Source organism: Syngnathus acus, chromosome 2 (assembly GCF_901709675.1).
Source record: "Syngnathus acus chromosome 2, fSynAcu1.2, whole genome shotgun sequence".
In the NCBI taxonomy this organism is placed as follows: domain Eukaryota; kingdom Metazoa; phylum Chordata; class Actinopteri; order Syngnathiformes; family Syngnathidae; genus Syngnathus; species Syngnathus acus.
The window spans coordinates 15,560,725-15,581,048 of NC_051088.1; the positions used below are offsets into that span (position 1 = coordinate 15,560,725).

Consider the following 20,324-nt stretch of genomic DNA (forward strand, 5'->3'; position numbering starts at 1 on the left):
CAAATGTTCTTGCTCAATGCTATTTTATAATGTGAAAAAAATCATAGACGCGTGAATGGAAGTTATTGATAATAGAGAAACTCTAAACCTTCAAACTACTGCTACTGTAACAAATGGCGCATACAAGAAAATTAAACATTGCAACTCTACTGAAGATGTACAAGTTAAAATTCAGTTTTGCCTCAAGACCTTGAAATTCTGCAATTTAGCAGGCATTCACTGTAGTTGTGTCTTCAGGTGACTTACCTGGCCATGCAGGACAGCGTGGAGGGAGACCCCTGTAAGTTTATGTTGTGGTCTCGCGGCTCAGCCGAGCGCTTCACGCTCCAGGCGTCCTCCACTGCCATCAAGACCACCTGGGTGGAAAACATCACCGCCCTGCTGGATGCTCAGAACAACTTCCTCTCTGGTGAGCGAAGGGACAGACGAGCCAAATCGTTCAGTGAACCTCGTTGACATTTAATGCCACCGTTTAGCTCTCCAGTCTCCCATCGAGTACCAGAAAAAGGAAGGCGGGATATCGGTGACCCGTCCCCTATCATCGGGGCGAACGCCTTTAGCCCTGCCCACACCTAATGGCCACGCCCCTCAGCCCTTGCCAGACAGCGATCAAGATGTCCAGGTGGGAATTATCTGAACTACTGGTATTACTTGTTAAGTACTAGATGTCAGCTATCCATCCATTCATTTTCTGAACCACTTGTCCTCACAAGGGGCCAAATTTAATCATGGCACTAGATGTCAACTATCCATCCATTCTTTTTCTGAACCACTTGTCTTCACAAGGGGCCAAATTTAATCATGGTAGTAATTGTACTCGTACTTTAGCTCAGTTGTCAACTTGTGCAGTTTGGCCTCACTTGTGACGGTTGTTCCACTCATGCAGGCAAAGGGTGTAGTAAAACTCGTGCAGTGCTAGATGGGAATGAGTTGTTTTTTAATGTCGCTAGTAGTTAGTCATACGCAGTTGTAGTTTTGCCTGACTTGTAACATGTTTTTTTGTTAACTAGGGTGCACCCCTGTTCTACTAATGCACACATTCACTCTGAACTAGAAATGTTTATTTCTACCTTTTTTGAGTTTGCACTCTTGAGTGCTCATCACTACCAAATATCGATACCTCTTGTCTTACTTCAGCTCCAAAAACAAATGCAAACAAAACGTTTTGGAACGTCAATTTTGCTGCCGGCTCCCTCTAGTGGTTTGAATTCACGATATTTAATTTAAGTTTTTTTTTTTTAATCTTTTCAGGTCTAAATCTTAACTTTGCATCCATTGCGACTCACAATCTTCTTTCTCTCAGGAGTTGGTGCTGGTACTCCAGGACTTTGTGGCCGTACGCGAAGACGAGATCTGCGTGTTCCGGGGAGAGAAGGTTCAAATTCTAGCCTCCAACCAACAGGGTCAGAGTCTCGTGTACCGACCGGCCAACAGCGACTCCCCGGCGGCCGAAGGCTGGGTGGCACGCAGTGCACTTGGCACGCAATGACACCCACAAATACATACGCAGACTTCCTGTAGCAGGTAACGTTAGGCCCGCCCTCCTTCCTGTGATTTCAGCGTAAAAACACACCTCCAGACATTCATTCAAGACTGCCATCCGATTGGTTCCCAAGCCAATCACAGATGATATCACAAACTTTCGAATCCAGGAACCTGCCGTTGCCTAGCAACTAGAGACAGTTTAAAAAAAAAAAGAAAATACCTGGAGTTCCTTTGGATATCTCTGTGTGACTCTGCCCCTGTCATGATGAGGATGCACATATATGTACTGCATACATGCCACTGATTGGATGAAGATAATGAAGATGATCAATATGAAGAATAATAGATTCTGTTTTTCACCTTAATAGAGAAACTGTGTCATGTTCGTGTGAGTGTTTGAGAGCGCGCGCGCGGGCGTGTGTATGTGTTAATGTTTCAGAGTGTCTTCGTGGCGCCTTCCTGTGTAGGTTTTTATCCACTGAGCGTTTGACGGTGCCCCCACTGTAGCATTGCCATGACGACCACATTGTGTTGACGGCTGAACCTCATTTCTTGATTTTGTTTGGGCAACACAGAACAGGCCTTTTCACCATGTCGTACTTCCGGGTGGCGAGAGCAATCTCAGATGGCGTTAGTATCAATAAACAAACTTTCGTTAGACAAGTGGTTGGTCCCCAACATATTTACCAAGGCTCAGTTCATGGTCTCACTGATACAGTCCTCTCTAAAGGCGCTGAAATTGCAAGGTCCATTCATTTGCTTTTCTTGTATACTCAAAATATTTTCAGGCTTTCCGATCAAAAGTTGAGACTAAGGTTCAAGCTTTTATTTTAGAGTTTACATCTAGATGTTAACTCCAAATAAAGCACTTTTTGTTGGAAGCCACCCACTTTTGGAACCACGTTTTGGTACTGGCGTGAAGAATTTTAGGGTACACTGTATCACAACCTCAAACATAAGATTTTGTCATCATTTTGAATTCAGCAGCACTGACTTGCGTCCTGCCCCCCGGAAGTATCCCCGGCGCCTGTTTACAAACTCCCTGAAAAGGTCTATTGTCTCCGTTGGCGACCACCACCATGACCATCCCAACCTGTGGCGGCACCACCATGGTGACTTCATTTGTGCAGCTCTGTTCACTTTTGGATATCCTGATTATGCATTGTGATCATATATGACACCGTCTGTCCACCTTTTGCCCGGCTCTCTTCCTCACCGTCATTTCGTCCACCATCCCGCCTGTCTGACTTCCTGTTCCTCTGTTCGACCTCCTGTGGTTCTCCTCATATGGCTCCCGTGCAACTTCCTTTCGTTCTCTCGGTATCCCAACTTCCTGTTTCCTGTCAACCTCTCTACATGTTCTGCGTCTTTCTTCTGGTGCCATTCTCAGACAACACCCTTGTCCTTAAGGAACTATGCAGCCTGAGAAAGTAGTGCTGGGTTGAAGGTAGAATGTAGCGTTTAGTTGTTGACAGGTTGACAGTGATATGTAATTCTGTTATGTAGGATTTATGCTTGGATGTAGTGCGCTATTACCAAGGAGTAGGGTTGCAGTCGTGGAAAATGATCTAAGTTGGGAACTTTTAGAACTATTCCAAACTGCGCACTTTCTTTGGGTATTAAATGGGAATTGGTGATAGGTAGATTAATGGGAATGCCATCACATTCAACCACAAATCATACATGAAAAATAATACAATTAAACAATATAACTTCTGACCAGATTTATTTGCGAGTAGAATTTTATCAAATTTTCAATAATTGTAGTTGAGTTAATTATTCATCCCCAACCTCACCTGTTACAACAATGAAGCTATTTGGAGCCAATTTAAATTTCGTCAATACCTGCTTTGTTCCTGTTTATTCTTGCAGAAGATTTCCAATATTCTCAGAATTTTGCAACAATTTTTTTTCTACGAAGGAGTCACAGGGCGAATATACTGTCGCCCCTTATGAGTCCTTTAAGATGGAAAGTAGTGAACACTATGATAACGACATCATCCTAAGGCAGGGTTGGGCAAAATATGGCCCCAAAAGGCCTGCATGATCACGATGTATAATATTTATGAATTTTTTGATTGGTGGTTTTTCCTCGGCTTGTTGTTTATCACGTTAAAGGGACACGATTGGGCCAGAAAGGGCTGATTTTTGTTTGGTTTTTTTCTCTCTCCCACAGATAATTTTATTTTTGTACCACTGTCAGGTCATACTGCCAGTTTTAACAAATCACAAGTGGGATTTTTTTCAATTGCATACTATCCCTTCAAGTAACTTATTGTAAATAAACAAAAAGGTACAATTTTCCAGATTATTTCATTTCATGGAAAAGTAATCGTCTTCAAATCAATGAAAAATGATAGAATTAACATAGAATTAAAGTAACCATTTTGTCATACACATTCTAATTTATATATTTTTTCCACTTCATTTAACAATACCCTGCCTCATCAGTTCATTTTAAAAATCAGATGTGGCCCTTGCATCAAATTTACTCACCCTTCTTCTAAGGTTTCAAACGGAAATGTTGTGTGACGACAAAGGGTTTGAAGGAGAACATAGCGCACTACATTTGATGGATTTAAGATGAAATGTAGTTCACCGTGAAGGATTCAAGGTGGATTGTAGTATACGACTCCGTTTTTAGGACTAAACTAGACCACGAACAAAGATGATGAAAAGCACACTACAAAGGGTCAAGATGGGAAGTGAGCGTTGGTGCTATTTGAGCGCATTGACGAGCGGTAGACCGAAGCAACCAGTGTTATTTCTACAAATCTAACAGCTGCTAAGTGACCACTAACAGCTCTGTGTCAAATGTTTGTAATAAACGTCATTTTTCATCCAAGACCACTCGTAGTGTTTTGTCACGTCGAAACGTTTTGGATATCAGCCTCGGTTTGTGTCTTTTGTCTGTTATGAGCGCGTCTCTTATTGTAAGGACATACAAAAGTATCACGTTTGCCTTAGCATGGTCGAAATAAGCTTCATCTAATCAACAATATAACAGTGCTAGCAATACTAAGCTAGCATTAGCACTGTCAACAAGATTTAGTCATGAATTATGTTGGTATCATGATTTATTCACAAGTGTCACTGTAACATGAAATGGTACCGTGTGAAAATATTTCCATCCCTTTACTCAAAAACAAGACATTTCAATTGGACAGTGCAGAAAAGGCACAAATTATAATTTAGTTACTGGTTTGACCTGTCAAAAACATTGTTTTCCCAAAGTAAAGGCAGATGTTAACAAATGTCTTACTTTGATTAAATATAGATAATCAATAGTCTAACGAAGGACTACAGAAATACGAGATTTACTGTGGTGAGGGTTATATTCGGAAGATTTGAACAATTTTAAAATAAACACTATCTTCAATAAACCGATGATCAGAATAGTTGATTATTTAATAAATTAGTTGTTGATTCATCAATTGGTTGTTTTCACTTCTAGTTCAATGCGTTCACAGAATCTCCCATCTCGTTAAAAATCCATGCAAAGAAATAAAACAATAAAAGCAATTCATGGATTAATTTATCTTTTTGCTCACTCCATTTTCCGCCACAGTCAAACATCCTACATTTGACATGTGCTTTCTACTCCCTCAATATCGGCTTGTTACTATTTTCAACCTCTGTAAATGACCCACTGTGGATGAGCTGTTCATTTTACTTGCGTTAAGTACATTTCAGTTTCTTCTTTTGAATGAGTCAAATCAGTACTTCAAACTTGGTGAGACTATTTCATTAAACAACTATCTGTACTTCTAACCTAAATTATGTAGTATATTATTGCCACCTCAACGTAAAATTGGGGTCAAAGGGTTTTTTGTGTGGCATTGATAAGAGGCGTTATAAAGCCATAAACTCATAAACCAATTAGAAGAGTCTGAAGGTCAGTTGCTGTGATTTTTGGCTTTTATTTCAACACGTAGCACCTAAAACGTGTCTGCACTTTACCAAGTAGCAACTCAGCTTTGATTTGTGTCAATGGGACAAATAGACTGCAGTAAAATAAAAGAAACATAAGTGACTTTATGAGAGACCTACATAACATTAAAGATATGCGAGAGGCGTGTTGATTGGGACGATTGGCAAATTAATGATAAGCCACGACTTAACACTATTTTGGGAGTCCTTTTATTTGTTATAAATTCTGATGTTGGCACAATGCAGTTACGCAAACAGAAATATTGCTGAATGAATTCATAATAGTAAAAAACAAAAACAAATTAATGCTAACGTAGTTTCTGCTCAAGAGTACATGCTAAATGTTGCTGGTCAGGACAAACTTAGCTATAGAATATAAAAAGAAAAACTTGGTATTTTTCTAATGAGTAGCAGGGTTGTGTTTGTTCCATTAAAGTTGAGAATACTAGAAGGATTAGAAGAAAATTTGATTTGTTATTTCTGCTTAGTACTGTAGCTCACTTTTTTTCCCTTTCCTCTGCGTAGTTTAAGAGGATTTAGTGGTAAGGTTTGTGGGTGTGAGAGAAACAACTTTTATCGCACAATTATTGTCCTTTAAAAATGCCATCGTTAAAATCACTTGTTTGCACAATTACAGGGAGGACATAAACAAAATAAAACCCCTCCAAAATCTGATTTGAAACTTATTTTATCTGTTAAATTTAATATTTAAGTTGGTCATCAACAAAGAGGGAAATGAGTGGGAAGAAAGAGGGTCCTCGAGTGCGAGTTGGATTTTAAATGAGCAAGTTTCTCTTTCACAACAGCTCGTTACTTTTAGCCTAAAGGCAAGTGTAATTTACATATTTGCATATTTCCGTTTTGCTCGTGGATGATTCAAAATTCCACAGGGGGACTAGAAAATGCGGTCTTATTCCGTCATGACCAAGCAGCTCTTATGTAACGGTTACAGGACACCCAGTGGCAGATAAAGGCTCGCATAAGTACACACTGTCTGTGTGTGTTTCAACAACTTGATGGTGGAGTAATAGCAGCAGCAACGAGAAAATAAGTGCCTAGCTCAGCTGTGAAAATGCAATCCTTATTTATTCAGAACGGAAAGGAAACAGCAGAGCCTGTGAAAGCTCAAGTCAAAGGTGAGGAAAAGAAGAAAGCCAATTCATATACGACTCCTTTTGTGTCACGAAAATGTCGAAAGAATTGGTTGTCAATCTGTGAGCTCCCTCTAGTGGGACTGAAACAATTACTTATAAGCGCAGTTTAGCTGTATTTAACTTTATTTAACTTTAAATTTAAGTACATTTGTGACGATCCAGACGAAAACTTTGATCTTTGCAGGTTGTGTGCCCACATGGCTACAGGGCACGCTGATAAGGAATGGGCCAGCTCTATTTTCTCTGGGCGACTCGGAGTACAACCACTGGTTTGATGGGATGTCTCTCATTCACAGCTTCACGTTCAAAGACGGTGGGTTGTTGGGGCAGTGGCTGGCTGTGCATTTGCTACCTGGGCCTTTAGTGACTTGACTAAATAAATCTGTTTCTTGATATCACCATTGTCACATCTCAACTATGAAAAAATACCCAAAAATGACCAAAAAAAACATAACATTTAAATAAAGTAAAGCATACTCACCAGAGATGCATGTTTTAAAACAATACGTAGAGGTACCTTGGCAAATGAGTTCAAAATGTTTCCTCAACAAATTAACGTTCACAAAAAAATACTCGTAACCAGGGGCGTGCAAACAAGGGATCGATCGGAAGGGGCATTCACAAAATTTGGAATGGGCAGCAGAGATGTAAAATCACGATCATCACTCATTGATTAATATTTGGGGCCCTCCCACCTGGCAGAAGAAACAAAATAAAACTTTGCCTTTGGGTCGCACGCACAGGCAATCTCAAATTCTAAATTTTGGGCATTGTGGCAATAGTGTGTTGATATCATGTTGCAGCCCCCCTTCATGTTGAGATTTTTGTTTTTTCAGGTGAGGTGTTCTACAGAAGCAAGTTCCTGAAGAGCCACACCTATAAGAGAAACATTAAGGCTGACCGGATTGTTGTCTCCGAGTTCGGCACCATGGTCTATCCTGACCCCTGCAAAAACATCTTCTCCAGGTGCTCCACACAAATAGCTTGACTTATGAGTTGAATTTGTTCGAAACTGGTTACACTATCAAAGATTATAGACATTTATCAAATATTCCCTAGGGAGAATAAAGGTAACTGGAAATCAATTCCTGGAAAAATATCCCAAAAGCCAATTATCGGGTTTGGCAACTGGCAGGGTCTAAGGATAATACAAGGGGGACAGTGCCCCCCCCCCCCCCCCCTTCTAGCTCCGCCAGTGCTTTCAGTACTGCGTCAGTTGGAAAGTGTTTTTACAAAAATGTAAAGTTGGCACCGATCCTCTCTTCCTCAACAGAGCATTCACACATCTCAGCAATGTCATTCCTGACTTTACCGACAACAACATGATTAACATCATCCGCTACGGTCAGGACTACTACGCTTCCTCGGAGATCAACTACATTAACCAAATTGATCCGGTTACTTTGGACACAGTTGAAAGGGTGAATGTCATGGCAGGACTCTTGCAAATTCTGCTCAATACTGTGAGATATTTCCATTTAAACTCCGCATCCATTTTAGATCAACTACAGGAATCATATTACTGTCAACTTGGCAACGGCTCACCCTCACTATGATGATGAAGGCAACACATACAACATGGGCACCACCATCGTGGGTGTTGGTCCACCAAAGTATGTCATATTTAAAGTCCCAGCTGATGCTTCAGGTAGTCTTATGATCATTGTTCGCTTATGCCAGGGGTGTTCCAAACTACAACCTGGTGCCCAATCGCCATTTTTCTGGTTTTGCAACATAAAGAAAGTTGATGATAAAACAAAGTCTGTCAATAAGCTGCAGAAATATTTGTCATTTTTCTCACAGCACAATGCCTGTTGGTATTGTCACATGCTGTATGTTTACAATGACTTGTTCTATACTATAAATTGGGCATCCGGAAGTTAAGGAACCCCCGTATAATTGCATAGCGTCTATTTACCCGGATGCTTTTGTATTAATTAAGGGAATCATTTCAAAAGGAAAAAAGTTTCGACACCCCTGGCAAGTGCTCCAAGCTCATGAACCAGAGCACTGTTTGGCAATATTAACACGAGTCCTTCGTTCCAGGTTCCGAGCAGAAGAAACCTGCCCTTCGGCAGCTGCAACAGGTCTGCTCGTTTCCCGTTCGCTCCATGTTCTTCCCGAGCTACTTCCACAGCTTTGGCATGACCGAGAACTTCATCGTATTCGTGGAGCAACCGTTCAAAGTGGATGTTGTCAAACTGGCAACTGCCTATTTCCGCGGCATAAACTGGGGAAACTGTCTCAAGTTCGACAAGGACGACGCTGTATGTGGACCAATCCCGATGCAGTCACCCTCACTAGTCTGTTCCTGACCCTCTGCTTTTTCCTAGACCTTCTTTCACCTATTCAATCGGAGGACAGGAAAGAGGCTTTCAACTCGTTTCTATGGGGAACCCCTGGTGGTCTTTCATCACATTAATGCCTACGAGAGTGAGGACCACGTGGTGTTTGACCTCATTACTTATAAGGACGCCAATCTTTATGAGATGTTCTACATGAAGAACCTGAGGATGAATACGAGTAGCTTCATTGAGGCACACTCCAACTTGTCGCCGCCAGCGAGCCAGAGATTTGTCCTACCGTTAAATGTCAACAAGGTAAGAATTAATTGGGGTGATGCACTCAAATAGTGTTGGAAATATTATAAAAAAAAGTAGTTAATAAGCAGTTAAGGTCCCCCTTCCTCTATCATAAGTTGCACATTTTAGAATCTAAAATTTAGATGTTTCCCTCTTCCAAAAAACCCTGATTCGAATGAACACAAACATTTTACTCTGGTGAATTTAGAATCTTTTTGGGTCACGTCTTTTATATTGCAATCTTACCCTAAAATCATTCAAAAATAATGACAGAATCTCAAAATGTATCAAGTCCAACTGAAATACATATTGCAACGATTCACCCCCACAAGTGTATGTTGTGCAGGACTCACCAAAAGGAGCCAACTTGGTGACTCTGGCAAACACGACTGCTACGGCAGTCATGAAGGAAGACGGTCAAGTCTTCTGCCAGCCGCAAACTCTGTTCCAAGGTCAGCATTAGCTTTCATGAAGAATATACACACTGCTGAGTTCAGCCAGTGTCGCAAAACACTAGTAGACGAATAATGCTACTGTAACTGCTCCAGCCATGATTGTGTTAATTCCCGTGCCAGGTCTGGAGTTGCCAAACATCAACTACAAGTTTAATGGCAAGAAGTATAGATACTTCTACGGCTCCAAAGTGGACTGGTCTCCGCAGCCCAACAAGGTCAGCACCAGGTGGAGAGCAAAAAAACGTGTTAATTGATCCCACTTGCTGTCGACTGAAAATGACATCACATGCTCAGGAGCGAATGGCAGGAAGTGGCAAAATGTGGTTTAAAAGTGTTCATCGTCCATAAAAATAATGGCTATCAAATTCTTTCTATAGAGTAGATATTAAAAATATTTTCTACATATAAGAAAAATATCACTTTAGAAAGGACTGTACATCTCAAAAGTGCTCAAGCAAAGACATCCCAAAGGATATCAAAGCTGGGATGTAACAATGTGTGTCCCCCAGATCATCAAGTTTGACACTGTGGCCATGACCCATGTGGAATGGCAACAGGACAACTGCTACCCATCAGAACCTGTGTTTGTGTCATCACCGAAGGCTGTGGATGAAGATGATGGTGAGCTTTCACCATTTTTTTTTTTCTGCCCTGATGAAAACTAATTTTTAAAGATTGCCTCACTTCTCTGCAGGAGTGATCTTGTCATCAGTCATCTCTCCGGACCCCAACACTTCACCCTTCATGCTTGTGCTCGATGCCAAAACGTTGAAGGAGCTGGCACGGGCCGCCATTCCTGTCAGCGTTCACTTGGATCTTCATGGACTTTTCATCCCCAACACCAACTGACAAAGTACTCAAACTTTATACTTAGAAGTAGATATGCTTAAGATAGGGGAAAAAAAAGGTCAGTATTTGGTGTGACTACCATTTGCCTCACAGTGTAAGTGCAACACTACTGCACAAGTGTGCCTTTGGCTGCCCACAATTATAGGCCGCTGTAAAAAAACAATTATACTACACAATGTTTGAACAATGTTTACCAAGTCATCCGTTTCATCACAACCACTTGTGTTTTAAAAGTAATGCTGTGTTATTAAATGTACCCGAGTCACCTCGTTACCATCCATGTAGTTTATTACTACTACTATCCAAAAAAAAGGGCAGGGCAGGTAGCCAGGCCTCACCTTGCCCATAGGGAAAGAAAACTGAATTGGTAATGTACAGAATCAGACTCAGTAGTTGTGCAAACTTTACTTAAGGAGAGTATTTACCATCATCGGTGTGCTAAACAGTTGGCCAGTGTCACCAAAAAGCTAATAAATTCAAAAATACACACCATATTAGTAGTTTTTCAGATTAGAGTATTTTTGAATGGCATAAAATGGTGGTTTTATACTGGTACAAGACAAAAAAACAAACATGAATCATTGGCGAAACAGAACTTCACAGAAAGTCCTGTTTCACAGTCAAGTGGATGCGTCACTCGTTAAATTTTCACTCTGGAATTTTTAATAAATGGGCAGCACTTTCACATTCCATTTTCCCACTCCTTGACAAGAAACGCATACCTGCACACATCCACACGGTCACTGTTCGAATTGGATGGGAATTTATTACACCAGCACTTCAGTAAAACATTTCCGAGGGTTGTCCTTTGTCCACTTTGTCCACAAGAAAGCACAGCAAAAACTATCAACACAGAGTTGTCTTTTTGACTGGCGACCATCGCCACTGCAGTTTCCTTGCGTATTATACGGTCCCATAACGCACCTCGGCGGACCCAAAAAGCCAGGGGCCGGTTAAATTTCTCAATGTCCGTCTGTTTGGAGGCGAAGATGGGAAGCAACAGCAGCCACGAATCAGAGCAGAGAACAAGAAAGACAACAGGCACGTTGGGATACTGAGAGTGAAATGTTTCGGCGTGGCAGTTTCACCCAGGGCACCCCGGAAAGAGCGTTCTCGTGGGTAAAAACGTTTCATTCCGTGTCATGACAGGAAGAGCAGTGCCTCCTTTTTTTTTTTTGTTTTTTGTTTTTTATTTGGGAACTGCTCAGATGATCTCAAAGGTCTTCTTCAGTTCCATGATCAGCTGCCAGTCCGACTTCTGCATGTCGTCGCGGAACCAGTTCTTGAGCGCGTCGATGGATGCCCGAGTGATCTGCAACATTGTCAATTCAATCAGTGTTATGTTCCGACAATGACATTTTGTACTCACTATATTGTAGATGAAGGAACATCATTAACCCTGACGAGACTATTGGAGCAAGATGCGCAGCTTGTACTGGTTTGCAGTTCAAGTCCATCTTGTGGACTATGTTTATATCTTAAAACACTTGAATCACACCCACATTGATTTCCACTAACAACGCAAACAGGTAATTACAGTGATGTGTTGAGCTTCATTACATGGACCTCATCCACTACTACTTTGTCCTCAATAACTGTCCAAGTGATGACATGGACTCACCTTGCTGACAAGAATGTCTGTGGCCTCAAAATGTCGGCCATACATTTTGGGCGACTCTCCAGGAATGGGTTCAATCTTGATACAGATCTCCTGACCTTTCTTTGCGGTGTCCACCGTCTTATGGTTGATCTCGATGCTGGTGACGATACCGATGTCCACAAACTGCAACGCATGAGACATGAATAGGAACATTTACCACAGTTCAGCACAAGTGGGAGGGACTTTGGGACAAAATTCCAGGAATTTTCAAAGTTGCGTGGCTACACCGCTTGTGTTTAATCTGTTGCTTAAAGGATTATAGCACCCCCACATAGTAGCTAATTAGCTAAAAGGTTCAAAATAACATTTTGCCTTCGAGGAATTGTTCACTTTTGGCCAAGCGCTGCTTATTGTAAAGAACATGTTGTGTTGAGATGATTAGATTAGCATCAATCCCACTTAATTGTCATAGAAAGCTTTTAATTTGGAATATTTCTAAAATTCCCTCATATTTGCAGAAACCTTCCACCCCTTTGCGACCTTACTCACCCCTTTACTTGGAACGCAGATCGGCGTCCCTTGCCGTAGGATGCCAGCTTCCACAGACACACCCATTACAATGGGATCTCTGGAGTTGAAGATGAACTGAGGAAGGATGCGGATCTTCACCGGAAAAACCGCTACGTTTCTGAACACAAACCAAACACATGTGAGCTGTCAATCAACAGCCTCGCACCAATGACGAGTGGCAAAACGCTCACGCCTACTTGAACTCTTCCTGTTTGGCTTTTTTGTAGTCGTCACGGTACTTGGTGAAGGCGTCAAAAAGATGGTAGATGATTTCCGCAGAGAAAATGCGGACGCCGAAGCTGTCCGCCATTTCCTGGCCCTCTCGCTCCACCTTCACATCGAAGGCGAGAATCACAGCATACCTGTGGCAATGCAGCAACATAAGAGTGGACACTGGCTCGTTTCGGGGGGGGAGGAAGATAAGCACACGTACTGTGGATCATGCTCCAGCATGGCTGAGGCCTTCATCACATCCCTCTTGTGGACAGGACCAATGTTAATGCCAGCGTACTGCACACGCAAATAAACAGTCAGTTTGGTTTTCCTTCTTTCTCAGATTGGGGACTGAACTGGTACTCACGGGTACTTTAGATGCGCGCAGAAATTCGAGCAGAGCCTCTAGTGATCCCAGCGTGGACGCCTGCACGTAAACGCCTTTCTCCTCCAGCTTAATGGAACTCAGAGTTTGTTTGAGCTCATGGATGAGTTCATCCTAAGGACCAGCAGCAGAGATCAGATGTGCCAATTCTGTGTGTGTGTGTGTGTGTGTGTGTGTGTGTCTGTGTGTGTGTGCGTGCGTTGTTTGGACTATTGGACTATATTAGACTTACCCTCAGGACAGGTATTTCATCGTCTTTGTGTGCCACCAGCAAGGGGAGCCCTGCCAACGTCTTCTCTAGGTCTTTACCCAGAATCTTCACACCCTGAGATGTCGAGACCTCTTTGTGCTTCTCATATTGGTTCTACATGTGGGAAAAAAATTAGCTGAACAATACTGACATAAAAAGGCTACATATCACTAGGGACATTCACGACTCGCGTTTCTGCTATTTGTAAACTCAGTCCCGACCCTTATTTTAAATTCTAATTACTCCTAGAGTTCTGTTTTTTGCTTATTTGGACTATGAAAAAAAAAAAACATGCACATTATCAAATGGATGTGGTCCAAGTCCAGGCTTAACATTTACATGTGTAGATGTGCTGACAACGAGCGTACCTTGACCCGGAGCTCCTTCAGAGGAGGTGGCAGGAGCAGCCCTCTAATCTGCGTTATGATTGGTCCGTCCACTCCGGGGACAATGATGGTCTCGCCTTCTCGTAGGCGCCCGTTGATCAGGATGACATCGATGGTGGTGCCCATGCCAGGCAATGCTTTAACCTGACACGCGGACAAAATCGGTATGTGTTCATCTCGCCAGAGGTTTCAATTTTTCGGGGCAACTCGTTTACCTCCATGACCTGAGCCCGGAGCTCGTCGCAATGCGCAATTCGGCGGGCCAACATGGTCTGAGTGCACTGGACCAGAAGCGCGATGAGATTACCGATCCCATCACCGCTGTGAGCCGACGTGGGAACCAGTGACACAAAGGTCCTGGGGTCCTTGTTTTCGTAGAACAGGGCGGCGTTGAGACTCTGTGGACATCAACGACGTGACAGTGGGTTAAGGACAATGTTTTTGGAGGCATATCAGTGAAGAGGAGGGTTGAAAAAGTCTGGGAACATTCCATGCAAGTTGAAGAGCACTAATGTTCACCTGCTGAGCAAACTCCACAATAATGGCCTTTGCCCTCTCATCAAACTCATCTTTGGTGTTTTTCTTCTGCTTCTTCAGTGTCGCAAAGACGTCTGTCTCAGGACTTCTCTTCCAGTCGTACAAACGGTCAATCTGGAAAGCAGTTCCGCCGTTAGCCAGTGCCACAAAGACGACATACCGACAGAACGTCACCTTGTTAAGCGCCACAATGAAGGGACACTTTTTCTCCTTCAACAGGTTGATGGACTCGATAGTCTGCGGCTCCAAACCGTGCATGACGTCCACCACCAGGATGGCGATGTCACAGAGGGAGCTACCTCGATTCCTCAAGTTACTGATCGAGTACAAAGACTTGTTAGCCATATCTGATCGGTCCAGGCGATCCTGTTCTTCTCTTTGTTTGCACAAAATAATGACTCTTTGACAAACCCTCACCTGAAGGACTCGTGCCCTGGTGTGTCGATGATCAACATGCCAGGAATTTTTATGCCTTCTTTGCTAAACTAGACACACAAACAAGGAAAACAGTGACTGGGCTCTCTCGTTGCGTCTTTACGAGTGTGAGTCTGTGTGTGTTGTGACTGTCGTCATACATTTTTCACCATCTTGGTTTGCTCTTCAATCGTCTCTTTCGGGACATTTGTGGCTCCGATCTGCTGTGTGATTCCTCCCGCCTCACCGTCCTGAACGTGGGTATGTCGCAGCTGTGTGAAGGAAGGCAAAAAAAACAAAAAACGAGCCAGAACCATGTCAAAAAACAGAAATCCATCTGTCCATCCATCCATTTCAGCAGAGGGAGCGTTATGGTAACCTAGAACAGTACATGTGTCATCGGCAACATGTATGTGTCGCAGTGGCGTGTTTACTTGTCTTCTAAAATGTTTGTTTCTCTCGAACCACTCTCTAAGCAGTGGCTCTCCAGTTGATAAGTCGATACCAATCAATAGTGGGCAAGAAGTTAGAGATTTATCAGCTGGGTGTGTACCTTATCAAGGATCTTGGTCTTCCCAGTGTCGACGTGTCCAAGCACACACACGACCGGCGCTCTCAGCCTGGTTATGTCGACGTTCTTGAGGTTTTCCGCTCTCCGTTTCTATGAGAACAAAAATATCCAGTTAGAGGTGAGCAAAAAAAAAAAAAAAACGTGATCGCTCCTGCTTCGGGTGCTCTAGACACTCACCTCGATCCGCCTTTTGGCACGATCGTACAGACGCTCCTCTTTGGTCCTGTCGTTATCGTCATCGTCACTGTCACTACTCTCATCTTCGCTCTCCTTCGCCTGCTGCTTCTTCCCCTGACCTCCAGCCATCCCTTTTGCAGTCTCCTCCTCTGGCGCTGTCTCGCTTTCCTCTTCCTCCTCCTCGTCATCCTCATCATCTTCTTCCTCTTCTTCATCTTCACTGGGGGTGCTCTGGGGTACCGCAACGGGCTCCTCTTTTACCTCAATGTGGACTTTCTTTAACTCTGTTAGAGAATCACCCAACAGTGAGCAGCAGCAAATGGCAGCAGATGCTTCTCGCCCTTCATGCTCCAACACTAACCTTTCTCCTCATCACTAGCAATGGCCTCCCAGTCGTCAACTGCAAAATCTGCCTTCACCTCTAAAAATCAAAACAAAAAGCCGGGAGCCACCAGTTAAATCTCGCCGCATCTATCCTTCACATGTCTGCACCTCCTACCTCTCACCTGGCTCTATTAGCGGTGTCTCTGCCTCCGTCTTCGGGGCAACAGGCTCTACTGTCTCGGATGGTGGCGCGGTCATGGCAGAAGTTTCTGTAAAAGAGAATACAAATGAATGACAACCGTTTCAAAAGCTAAATCTGGTTCCCCGTACCTTCTGGCGTCGGCGTGATCTGCGGTTTCTTCTTTCTCTTGTCCGTATAAACCGGTTTTTTCTTTGCCACAGATTCTTTGGATGGCACCACCACTCCTGCATAGTGACACGGGTCAGTGGATGACAGGGCAAATACATGTTACTATGAGAGAAGATATCAGACTGGCCAACAAACCTTGAGCCTGCAACATTTTAAGTGTGGCTTCAGCCCGAGCCCGTGCCTCCTTCTGGGATTTAGTCAATAACTTCCCTTCCTTCTTCAGCCGCTCCTTCCGCTCCTTCTCCTTCTGCTTCTTCTTCTCCTTGCGCTCTTGCTCAAGACGCTCCTGCCACGTGTCAGATGTAAATTGAGTTGCGTGGAGAGACCATGAAATGAATTGAAACAATCTCTTTGTTACCTTCAAAAACTAACAGACCTGAAACAATTGGATAACGCAAATCATCTGACTAAAAGGTAAATGCTAAATCACTTGGCACCCAAAAAAGAAGATCAATTGTAGCTTGTCCTTCCACAACTAATTAAGGTACCACACATAAGGGCAAGTAATGACAGCTAGCAAACGGTTATTCTGAGGTTTTGGAGTAGAGCAAAAATATTATCGGGCCATGTTTTAATGGGACATTCTGATGCAGTGAAGTTTGTGTGTCGTTTTTTTTTTTTTTTAACCTGTTCCAGCCTCTGTTGCTCCATCTCTTCCAGCCTCCTAATTCGCTCCTCCTCCTCCTTCTTGGCACGCTCTTCCTCCTACAGACAGAAAAATGAGTTGTAACATCAGAGGATGACAATGCCCAGCGTGTTCCCCTTCCCTCCCCACACCTCCTTCATCTTGGCCAGAGCTTCCTGCATGGCCTTCACCGTGGCCTTGCTTGGACCCTTTTTCTTCTCCTTCTCTTTCTCCTCTTTCTCTCCTTTCTTCTTCTTCTTGTCCTTCTTCTTCTTGTCACCATCATCTGTAAGAATAAAAACAAACTTGACTCTTTTTATCCATTGGATATGGCGGTGTGCGTCGGGTAGATATCTTACCCTCGCCTGCTGGCTCTGCTCCTTCCTGTTCGTCCACTTCAACATCCGCTACTGGGGCCACCGGTAGGGCTGTGCCATCTTCAGTCTTCTTCTCTGGTTCTTTTTTTACCTCTGTGCTGGCCTCTTTCTCCTTCAGCTTCTTTTGCTTGAGCCTCTCCTCCTCTTTCTTCTTCTTCTCTCGTTCCTTTTTCTCTGCCTTCTTTTGAGCAGCAGTCTTCATTTTGAAGCTGCCGTCGTCCTCCTGTTCGTCCTCATCGTCACTCTTTGCAGCTTTGCCTTTGTTCTTGGTTTTTTTGTCCTTCCGAGAGCTGAATTCTTCATCTTCCTCTGATTCGCACTCTTTCTTGTCTCTCCCTTCCTCGTCATCGTCAGCAGAGCCAGGTGTCTTGGCAACTTTCTTATCTCCTTTGGTCTTCAGACGAGAACGTGAGGTGCTCTCCTCATCAGACTCGGACGGAGCGGAAGGTGCCACCTTGAGGTGAAACACTGACATGATTAACGACAGGCAAGTTTTAACAACAACAGTAACATAAATCAATGCTTGATGTAGCGGTCAAGAGTTTGGAAACACCCTCTAATTCAGTGTTCTTTCATTATTTAAATAAATTTAAAAATCCTGAATTGTTGATTAATACTTAAGTCACTGATGGAATTATTTGATAAACAAAAATGTTATTCAAACCACAATATGTTTAATTATTCTAAGTAGGCTTCCATTGCCCAGATTCTTGAGATCTTAACGTGTTTGTGGATGTTTCCAAATGTTTGACTGCTCCTGTATTAGCGATAACTCCTATTCTGCCCCACCTTCGGCTGTCCGTTCCTCTGCTCATCATCTGCACCTTGAGCTTCATTGTTTTCCATTTCCTCGGGGATGGCACCCTGCACCTTTCCCTTCCTTGTTTTCTTCTTCTCTGCTTTAGGAGGCTCCACATCATTTTCCACAGCAACATCATCTTTCTGCGTAGAAAACAAAGTTGGAGGCAACTTGGTGAAGAAACATTTGTATGGGAAATAGGTTGGCAAAGGAAGGGAACATTTCCATGGCAAGTTAAGATGGGGCACTTGGAAAAGGTATCATATGGTGTTCAAGTATACATATATGCAAGTTTTTGTATATCAAGCGATAAGTTCCCGATTAGAAGGCCAAGTGTCAGTTTGGACATTTACTAGTATGTTCTCAAAAAATCCCAGGGAAAGTTTCCAACTTTGAAAACTCCAGCAGTGGTGTAAAGAATGTAATTAGCATTTTGAAGACTGACTTACCTGTCCACCACGTGTCTCCAGGGATAATTCCTCAAGTTCCTTCAAGATGTCATCCTCACTGCAGCAGCGAACAAACAAACATATTGAGAGAGGATTCGGTAAAGTAGGGGCGAGATGAGGAAATTAATGTGGCATACTCAAAGTCGTCCTTCTTGGCTCCCTTTTTCTTCTTTTTTCCTTTCGACTCCTTTGAGGATCCAGCTCCTTCGATCTCTGCCGCCAGAGCATCGATGTCGTCATCTTTAGCGCTAATAGAGTCAAAATCAGCCGGTCAAACACACACTCGCAAAAGGGGCAAAAACCTGCTCAGTCTGGTCCCTCTATGGGAACAAGCGCACACACTGCTGACTCATCAACTTGCTCAGCGTTGATTCCACAGTTGCTCCGGAGCAGAATTGACTTACTCAGTGTGAAATCTGGGCCTGTTTAGTTCAAGCTATTATTCTCTTGTATGAATGGCGACAGGTGGACACAAAGCTTAGTTGTACCTTCTGCCATCTAGTGGGAGATCACAAATTGTTCAACAGGTCACTAGCGAAAATCATTGGCACAAGTGAAAATCGTCAATTTCTCATGACACGCTAATGTACCAATGCAGTTGTTGGGAGTCACTCAACTACAGTGGATATAAAAAGTAAACACACCCCTGTGAGAAAATAATAGGATTTTGTCATATAAACAAAACAAGACCATGCTGAAGAATTGTGAAACATCAGTCAATAATGCAACCTATAACCTGCACAACTTAACATTTTGTAAAAATCTGTGTAATTCTATCATTATTATATTTTTGTGTACCACGACAGTTACCATTCTTCAATCACAGCAGAAAAGCTTTGAATTGAAATTTGATTTGGTTGTGAACAAGTTAATTTATTGAGCTCCTTTATTAAACTTTTGTACCATAGTTTCTGAGAACCACCCATAAAGCTCACGATATTGAGCAGTTATCTTTAAATGAGCAAAACATGATTCCTTCCTTTTTATTAATGAATTTGTACTGGTCCGGTTGGGACTGTGTCAGGTAGCTAGTGGCTCCACAGAGTCACGTAGTGACTTCAAGTAGAACCCAATGTTTTGGCCAAAATGTTACTCAACCTACTATTTTATGTTAACAAACGTAACAAAAAAAAGAATTGTATTTTGTCGGCCGGAACGATCGATAATCACGCAAAAAATTAGACACGTAAGTAAAGGTAGCCACTGGAATCTTTCGGTGACTCTTGGCTTGGTTAAATAGACAGCTGGCTGCTAACGCTAGCCCCCTAACATGATTGACTTTCACCTAACACGCACAAGCAGAGCGCCGAAAGAGGCTTTGAGCGCTCAAGGGGCGCCAAATGAGATCACCCTGATATACTGAGTACAATTTGTTAAGCTGCACTTTTTCAAAAACAACTTCGTATCTCCTCTCCACTCTCGCAAGCGTAGACTCGTGGTTAGCTTTGGTTAGCTGCTAAGCTAACCGAGGAGCTGGGGCGCAAAAGCACACGTTTCGGTCATGGCGCTCAGTGCCGTCGCGTGTCAGCGAGCGCAAACCCTCCGCTGACCCAAGCGGAAGCTTTCTTTACCTGTCCTCTCCGGATTTTTTCTGTTTCTTCCCCATCTTTCAAACCGAGGTTCTCTGCTACTCCACGCACACGACTCACGGATGGTTCACATCGACCAAAGATCGTCTGTTGAATACGTGGACAAGAGGGCTTCCATTTGCTTTTCCTGATCATCAAACGAGAAAGAAGCCAAAAATTATATCATTTTAATTTATTACCGCTGTAAAACGCGTCGAGTACACACAACGCAGTCATGAGCGCGATGCTACACG

At 43.0% G+C, this 20,324-nt stretch overlaps 3 protein-coding genes across 6 annotated transcripts in view; 2 read left to right on the plus strand and 1 right to left on the minus strand.

Moving 5' to 3' along the window:
- LOC119117076 (kalirin-like) overlaps positions 1-4,330 on the plus strand; it is a 25,047-nt gene extending 20,717 nt beyond the window's left edge. For all 3 annotated transcript variants that reach the window (XM_037243090.1, XM_037243073.1, XM_037243081.1), the window contains exons 55-57: positions 238-409; positions 477-622; positions 1,304-4,330. In XM_037243090.1, the coding sequence (XP_037098985.1) occupies positions 238-409; positions 477-622; positions 1,304-1,489 (504 nt within the window). In that variant the 3' untranslated portion in view covers positions 1,490-4,330. The remainder of the gene's footprint in view (positions 1-237; positions 410-476; positions 623-1,303) is intronic.
- Positions 4,331-6,299: 1,969 nt separating this feature from the next.
- On the plus strand, positions 6,300-11,023 carry bco1l (beta-carotene oxygenase 1, like). The gene is made up of 11 exons (XM_037243130.1): positions 6,300-6,551; positions 6,754-6,882; positions 7,406-7,535; positions 7,843-7,990; positions 8,070-8,217; positions 8,616-8,836; positions 8,903-9,169; positions 9,498-9,603; positions 9,727-9,821; positions 10,116-10,227; positions 10,301-11,023. Exons 1-11 carry the CDS (start codon positions 6,488-6,490, stop codon positions 10,453-10,455), a joined length of 1,575 nt encoding a protein of 524 aa, XP_037099025.1. The 5' UTR covers positions 6,300-6,487; the 3' UTR covers positions 10,456-11,023.
- A 176-nt stretch (positions 11,024-11,199) lies between these two features.
- eif5b (eukaryotic translation initiation factor 5B) lies at positions 11,200-20,277 on the minus strand. 2 transcript variants are annotated; one of them, XM_037243100.1, is made up of 26 exons: positions 20,074-20,277; positions 18,640-18,750; positions 18,503-18,560; positions 18,044-18,196; positions 17,237-17,708; positions 17,030-17,163; positions 16,880-16,957; positions 16,388-16,538; positions 16,213-16,308; positions 16,065-16,151; positions 15,920-15,979; positions 15,559-15,842; positions 15,364-15,471; positions 14,972-15,082; positions 14,814-14,881; positions 14,571-14,712; positions 14,379-14,510; positions 14,075-14,257; positions 13,842-14,003; positions 13,456-13,587; positions 13,206-13,337; positions 13,059-13,135; positions 12,823-12,987; positions 12,605-12,743; positions 12,077-12,238; positions 11,200-11,767 (listed from the first exon to the last, which is right to left on the minus strand). In XM_037243100.1, exons 1-26 carry the CDS (start codon positions 20,106-20,108, stop codon positions 11,660-11,662), a joined length of 3,540 nt encoding a protein of 1,179 aa, XP_037098995.1. In that variant the 5' UTR covers positions 20,109-20,277; the 3' UTR covers positions 11,200-11,659. The 2 variants fall into 2 exon arrangements, with proteins under 2 accessions (XP_037098995.1, XP_037098994.1); XM_037243099.1 differs by having other exon boundaries at positions 17,237-17,711; positions 20,074-20,275.
- Positions 20,278-20,324: the final 47 nt, after the last annotated feature.

Coding starts and splice junctions, on each gene's coding strand:
- eif5b (XM_037243099.1), bottom strand. CDS start 20,108: ATGGGGAAGAAACAGAAAAAATCCGGAGAGGACAG. Junction 16,958..17,029: donor CTCTGGCCAAGATGAAGGAG/GTGTGGGGAGGG, acceptor TTCTGTCTGTAG/GAGGAAGAGCGTGCCAAGAA. Junction 15,472..15,558: donor GTGCCAAAAGGCGGATCGAG/GTGAGTGTCTAG, acceptor TTGTTCTCATAG/AAACGGAGAGCGGAAAACCT.
- bco1l (XM_037243130.1), top strand. CDS start 6,488: ATGCAATCCTTATTTATTCAGAACGGAAAGGAAACAGCAGAGCCTGTG. Junction 7,536..7,842: donor TGCAAAAACATCTTCTCCAG/GTGCTCCACACA, acceptor CTTCCTCAACAG/AGCATTCACACATCTCAGCA. Junction 9,822..10,115: donor GGTCTCCGCAGCCCAACAAG/GTCAGCACCAGG, acceptor TGTGTCCCCCAG/ATCATCAAGTTTGACACTGT.